The 7474-nt window shown below is 41.9% G+C and overlaps 1 protein-coding gene across 1 annotated transcript in view; it reads right to left on the bottom strand.

Moving 5' to 3' along the window:
• EPSTI1 (epithelial stromal interaction 1 (breast)) overlaps window positions 1-7212 on the bottom strand; it is a 48350-nt gene extending 41138 nt beyond the window's left edge. Inside the window, exon 1 of the mRNA XM_009082993.1 lies at window positions 7019-7212. Within this exon, the coding sequence (XP_009081241.1) occupies window positions 7019-7212 (194 nt within the window). The remainder of the gene's footprint in view (window positions 1-7018) is intronic.
• Window positions 7213-7474: the final 262 nt, after the last annotated feature.

Here is a 7474-nt window from a genome sequence, read left to right as displayed (position 1 = left end):
AAAAAAAAAAAAAAAAAAATAATCTTCTACCTTTATACATCATATTAATCTTGATGAGAGTTTTTTGGTTTATTTTCTCCACAGAAAATGGGAATGTATTGACTCATCACACAGACTGAGGAAATATTAATGAAAGTTTTAACACAATATATTGGAATAAAAACAAAAAGCAACATCCTATGATTTTTTTCAAACAGATAGACATAACATATCACAGTAGCAGGATGATAAATACCTATATAACAATATATTGTTGTGGTTTAAACCCAGCCAATGAACTAAGCTTCACACAGCTACTCACTCAGTCCCCCATGGTGGGATGGGGAAAAGAATCAGAAGGGTTAAAGTGAGAAAACTTTCTGGTTGAGATAAAGACAGTTTAATAACTAAAGCAAAAGCTGCACGTGAAAGCAAAGCAGAGCAAGGAATTCATTCACCACCTCCCACGGACAGGCAGGTGTTCAGTTATCCCCAGGACAGCAGGACATCACCACACATAACGGTGACTTGGGAAGACAAACATCATCATTCCAAACGTTCCCCCCTTCCTTCTTCTTCCCCCAGTTTTATAAGCTGAGCATGATGTCATATGGTATGGGATATCCCTGTGGTCAGCTGGGGTCAGCTGTCCTGGCTGTACACTCTCCGAACAACTTGTGCACCTCCAACCCACACACTGGTGGTGTGGGGTGAGAGACAGTAAAGGCCCTGACTCTGTGTCAGGATTTTTCAGCACTAGCAAAACACCTGTGTTACCTACACTGTTTTGGTCACATGTCCATCAACAATTGCCCCATAGCAGCTACTGTGAAGAAAATGAACTACTCCAGCCAAAACCAGCAGAGATATATAGAAACAGAGAGATATAGAAACATTTCGGTCAGGAGAAACATGCAATACAGCCATAGATAATCTGCAATGGTAGTTTTAGTGATAGCAACACAAAAAATACCACATCTACAGTCTTAAATTCTGAATCCTGTGTGTAACTCTATTCATCTAACTAGCACCACTCAAGGACAGCTTTTCAGTGCTTTCAGGGTACTGACCATAGAAACCTTTGTTCTACTTTCTTTCAGGTTTGTATAAAATACTTTATTTTTAAAACTGAAAAACCACATGAGAACTGCTGTTCACCCGTAATATATTTTGCAGAGCTGTGCTCTCCAGTTTTTCCCCCAGTCCACTCCAGTCATCTACCACTAGAGAGCTTTCCAAATGAAGTGTGAAATAGTTTAAAGAGTTACAAAAGTAATGGCTGTTATAAACTATTTCCAGTTCCACTGTGTTTTATACTGCAGGTGCATTGGTACATGAGTGCCACAGAGCTGAAAGCTAAATATGTTGCTCTGCTGGGCAAAGTGCTTTACATAAGAGACAGAAACCAAGGAGAATGTAGTCAGAGACCAATACAAATAACTAAAGCTTGGGAATAAGACCTGGGCAGATTCAGTCTGGAGGAAGGACTCTAGCGAAGGTATGGCTGAAACACTGCACTAAATAGTATGTTAAGATTGAATTTAAAAGAGAAAAGAGACCAGACTGACAAGACAACTGTTGAATCACCTTCAAAGATGCTCTAAGCTGAACTTCACAATTTATCAGAAATTGTTTCAAGAGCAGTCAAGTCCATGCCACCACAAAGTATTGTTTTCACCAAGGCTCCCATGCCTGATGGAGCAGCCATATGCTGCTGAGCACTGTGGAAGCTGCCAAATCAGAGGACTACAAGATGCCAAATCCCAGTGAGCAGACAACTGTCCTGTAGGTATCCCTATTTTGCAATGCACACACAGCCAGATGCTAACGATAACTGACAGGAACAGTTCTAGACCTCAGCTGAGCAATATGCTCTGTTTCCCGCTGGTGCCATAAGCAGAGCTCTGGGAGGGTGTGCAAACCTCGTGCGCAGGCTTGGGGGTTCTGGCTTTCCATCTTTATCAGCGGCAGCATCTTACCAATTTGTAGCTCAGAGACAAAAGTTAAATATTGGGGCTTAGCACAACACACTGTCTGATTCATCCTTGCTGCATGTGTGCTCTTAACACGAGAGGCAGAAAATGACCTGCATTAGCAGAAAATGTTTATCATCAAAAGTCTCTGCCCATGGATTTTGTCAGGCCAGGAGTGCACTTAATTATCACAGCTCAGATGATGTCTGGAAGCTTATTAGCCAGGGTAACCCATTTCTGTATCAGGTCCCTCTGGTTAGCTGAAGTTTTCATTAGAATGGCAAACATTTTTGCCATTCTGAGGTTTTGGGATAAAGCAAGGAGTTAAATCCTGAAGAAGTGAACTTGCACAGGAAAGGAGCAAGAAGGGAAACAGCAGCAGAGAGAGCCCCAGGAGAAAGCATAGGTCAGAAATCTGCAGGAAAGAAACAGAGGCTCTGCTGTTACTCCCATGATTATAGAGAAATTCCCGGTGTTAAAATGTGGTCTAAAGACTAAAACTGAAACTTGGAACTGAATTTCCAAGAATTTGGATGGGCCTGAGAATCAGCAGGCTTGTTTGGTTTTAGCACATCAGAAAGAAGGGCAGGTGATTCAGTCAGCACTCTGTTTTGGATTATCTTAACCAACTTCTAAAGCTCCAAGGAAATTGCCACAGAGATGGATCAAATCAGGGAGCCAAAGAGTAGCTCTCAGCCCAAACTCAGCACAGCTTTCTCTCTCCACTGAAAATGCTAATGTGCCATTAGTCAGCCTACACCTGTGGTCAGATTACACCAACAGGAACGACAGAGTTCACTGTGGCAGTCTTGTAGAATAGCATCAGATCCAACAGACGTCTATGAAGTCAGACACGACCATGCTTATGCTGTCCCCAGGACCTAGAGCAGCTCAGTTACCTCAGTGCAGCACAGTGCCAGGGATGCAGTGAGCATGCCAGAGCCAGCTGGAGCACCTGTGAGGTGCTGTGAGGAGCATGGAACATCCATACGTGGGCAGACCAGGTGCTGGGCTTGGCAATACCAAGCACTGAGCCAAGCTATCCCCCGCAGAGGTGTTCGTGTGTTGCGAGTCAGGCTTGCCAGCATGCCTGGAGAGCTCAGCAGGTCAGATGATGTATCACATGAAGATTAAGACTTAAGCTAATGACATGTTCATCCCAGCTTCCCCTCTCTTTTCTTTTCAACAATGTATTTCCTCCTTTGCTGCCTCCGCATCAGAGAATTTGTCCTTTTATCGCCCCTGCCCAAACAGAGCATCCCCCCACACACTCCTTATTCATCATCTCACCACAACTACTCATCAAGCTGTGCATCAAGGAAACACGTCAGGGCGTGTGAAAACCAAGCTCTTCCAAAACATTCTTCTCATACAGGAATTGGAAGGATTTCCTCCCCTCCTCCAAGCCTTATAAGGGATGCGGCAACCCCCACAATCCAGACTAACAGTATAGTTACTCCCTTACATAAACCTTATCACCAAACACTTGGCTGGAGAAAAGGATGGCTACTGACCACAGCAAACCTGATCATCTCTGAGTCACCCTACTGGGCTGTAAAGATTAGTACATAGTCCTGAAAGCCAGAAAGTTGGGAGATTTCTTCTGTGCAGCAAATGCAGATCTCAACTCTGAACAGATTGTCAATCATTCAAATTGCCCTTCTAGCACTCCCACCACTGGCTGGGCAGTGGGGAAAACAAGCATTTTGCTAAGCATCTGCCTCCAGTTTCATAGACTAATTTGGGTTTTTTTAAAAAGAAACTTCAGATAACGAAAGAAAAAAATTCTGAACTAAGTATGGCCTATCAGCAAAAGACTGAGGGGACTTACAACAGTATAGATATTTTTAGGAATCTGGGGGGGGGGGGGGGGGGGGTGGTTGTTGTTGGTTTGTTGGGGGTTTGTTAGTTCAAGATGAAGATTGGAAAAGGAAGGAAAGAAAGCTCTGATGGATTTGGCTCCAGCAGTCAAAGAATACAATTTCTCGAGTCAAGCACTTTAGAAACTCTGCTTTCCTTTTACACAAAATGATGAAGGACTGTTACCAGCTGTGCTGCAATATATCTTCAGGTTTTATTATTCTGAATTTCATTTTTTAATGGATTTTACCAGAACCAATACTATTCTTGCCAGCTTTAATGGTACCAAGGACAGACTGCTGAATGGGGGGCAGCAGTTTCTTTTTCAGGCACTAGCTATAGTTCACCCTCTAATTTCCCTACTTTCCTTCACCTTTTCTTCTGTACAGACTTTTGTTTCTGAATAGATATGAACATGAGCAATTTGACAATTCACTTTCCACAAGTTAATTTCATGGCACTTAGCAGACAAAGTGAAGCAACTTGAATGCAAGCTTATTATTATAAGCAGTTTCGAGCACTTGTCATCCTGGTGACTTTTTTCCATGGCCTGAACCCACATTCTATATATAATTGGAGGGGGATGTGCAAAGTGTGATTTCAATTTTGCATTTGAACAAGTATTTTTAACTTAATTAGGGCCCTTTTATTATCACTTCTCAGCCTCAACATATTACATAAGGGCTTTTCCAAAGCAAAACTATCTTCTAACACCAGCTCTCAACCTTGTACTTTTCAATAGTCAAGTTTGAATAATGACTAGTGGATGAGACTGCAACATGCCACATCCCTCATGTACTTCATGAGTCCAGTCTACATGAAAGGTCCCCTGATCCTATCCATCCTAAGATGCTTCTAAGGTGTTTTCCCACTCCCAATTGCTCTCACAGCCTGAGACTGAGAGTTTTCATGGAAATAACTCACACAGAGCCTTCAAAAGAGACTCCAGCTCCTGCTTTACTGGCAACAAAACCATATCCTGGCTGTTTCCAAAAAATAGCAAGCATCACAGACGTTGAAATAGAGACACTCCTTGGCACAGAGATATCCTGCTTGGGTGCCTCATGTTCCTTCTGCTATGCATATTCCAGAAAGCATTTTGTTAGTGCTAGTCTGCACTTTTTTTTTCCTGAAAGTCATTTCAGCTCTCCAACTGCTCTGGTTATCCCAGAGCCTGAAAACCTGGACCATTCTGAGGGTGTCCCAGTTTAGTTTTAAAGATTATATTCAAAAGGATTGGTGGCTGAAATGCTGAGTCAGCTTTATCACTGCTAAAACGATATTTTAATCTGATACCTTTCTTGAAATAAAACTTTAGATAACAGAACAAAGTAATAATAAATTAAGTAATTTTTTTTAAAGAATAAAGATCTCTACTTGTCTGCTTCAGTAGTTCAGATACAATCTACCACTTTAATCTGGGTTAAGGGAAATTGCACATTAAGTGGCTTCATCCCATTCAAACTGACAGCTAGCATCCTCCTCCTGAAGGGACAGATGCAAATCTGTCTAGTTCACATCTTTTTTTGAGCATTTGTTTCCTACTCATATTACATGTTTTTTCTTTGAACCTGCCTTTCCCTCATCCCTCTTTGTCATTAACTACACAATAATGTAGACTTCAATTTGTACACTCAAGATTTAGGAACTAATTATTTGCTAGAACTTTGTGAAGACAGAGAGAATCATTTGTATCACATAGAAAAAAAATATTACACAAGTCATTGCAGTAGATGTACAACAGTTTTCTCTCTGCAAGCATCATGTGAGGTGGAAAAGGGAACAGAGCTTAAAATTCATGTTCCCTGAAAGCTTACTTAGTTTTAGGGGGTTCCCATCATCTGGCCAGAATTTGTGTGACTATATTTGCCCTGGCCTTAAATTCTGCAGGGAGCTCTGGCTAACCAATTAATCAATTATTCACCTAACCTATAGCAAGGTGTTTGTATCCCAGACCAAATCTGGGCAAAGACAGTTATGCCAATGGGAAAACTCTCACTCTCTGTTCTGCCCCCACTCCAAAAAAACTAACAACGAAAAACCTCAACAGCAAAAGAACTGTACATAGCACAAATATGTAAGCGGACTAGGGCTGCTCTCACTGTGGGTATACGGCACTGTGAGGGCAGACAAGACAGAAGGTCTTTCATATTTGGAAGTGGCAAAAAATAAACAGACTGTGACTAAGGAATTGTTGTTTGCTCTCCTGAAAGTCAGTCATTAAAATGTTGATGGGTTTCAAAGGGACTCAGCTCCTAATAGTTCCTGTATCATTACTACCTAGCAGGCAAGCATTCATGGATTACAAAGGAAAGATGCTGATTGCTACTGCCATCATCTGCCTGCCACCTCCTTCACAGCATGGCTCCACCTTCTTCATCCAGAAAGAAGGGAAAGGAAACTGAAACAGACTGCAGTTTCCATCAGCTGCACTTTGAAAGCTGAGAGAAAAAGAAGCAAGCTAAGCAAAATCAGCACATAATAATAATAATAATAATAGCATTACATTCACTGTTACTAATAGGTCAAAAAATAGGTCACCTTTGGGGGAAAAGACTAAATAATTAGCTTTGGTCAACTAAACATGTTTGTATCAAACACATGCATCAAATATACACACACTATTTTCAGTTTCTATTCTGTATTATATTGGCAAGTCACAGCTTACATGAGCTATGCCAGCATTGTCACTGGAAAACCAGAGATGGACTGAGCATAGATTCCAGTAAAGCACAAAATGAAACTGGGAGCTGAAGCTTTGGGTTTCCTTTTGTCAGCATTAAGTTGCTGGAAGCTGTTCTGTGTCCTTGATCAGTGCTGAAATGCAGCCTATATCCATCTCTTAAGACAAGGAAGCATTTCCAGAATGAAATATTAGAAGATGGAGAAAACAGGGAGCTAGATCTGGATTTGAAATTTCATTTGGAAAAAAATGTCAAGAAAGAGACATCGTGTACACCAATATACAATGGATATGACTAGCCACTGCTTTCTCACAGAGTGTAAACCATGCTATCAGGAAGCCTGCCAGGAGAACTTGGGTCCCATATAGTCAAGAAGATGACAACAGGCTGCTTGTGCACTCAGCCCCATTCACAGGCTCTCTATAAAGTATTTCCACCCTTAAGGGTGTGCACCTTGAGTAAGCTGGAGAACAGGCAACTAATGCACATAACATCATCTTAGTCAGGCTTCTTGTTACTTACTGTTGCTCTTGTTGTTGGTAGACTGACGCTTGGCTGCTATGCTCCTCTTCAGATGTTGTAAGCTTCTGGGTGTTTTCATCCTTCTCTGTTTTGTTCTTGCCATCCCAGGAGTAATCCTGAGAGGAAAATGGAGTACTGGAGGCAGCAGCTGTCCTGTACCTGCTGTCTTCCCTCCATCCTCTAATCCCAGACATTGCTTCAGAAGTACCTTGCCTTGACTGAAACTAGTGTTTCTGCTATGTCTAGGGAAAGCTCAAAACTTTGGAGTTATCACAAATTGGTTTCAGTTCCTCATAAGCCACACCCCTGTCTAGACTTTCAGCTGTTAGGCAAATACTTGCACTAGTTTCCAAGTCATCCTCCAGCTGAAGTTCAAGGTTGATCATTTCAATCACAGCACCCAGGCAGACAGGGGTCACGGGGTGACAGCAAAGCTGATCTGTACTAATAAACCAG

The sequence above is a fragment of the Acanthisitta chloris genome, unplaced genomic scaffold (genome assembly GCF_000695815.1).
Source record: "Acanthisitta chloris isolate BGI_N310 unplaced genomic scaffold, ASM69581v1 scaffold13440, whole genome shotgun sequence".
In the NCBI taxonomy this organism is placed as follows: domain Eukaryota; kingdom Metazoa; phylum Chordata; class Aves; order Passeriformes; family Acanthisittidae; genus Acanthisitta; species Acanthisitta chloris.
Note: the sequence above shows the minus strand (reverse complement) of the source record. Positions and strands in the feature narration are given on the sequence as shown.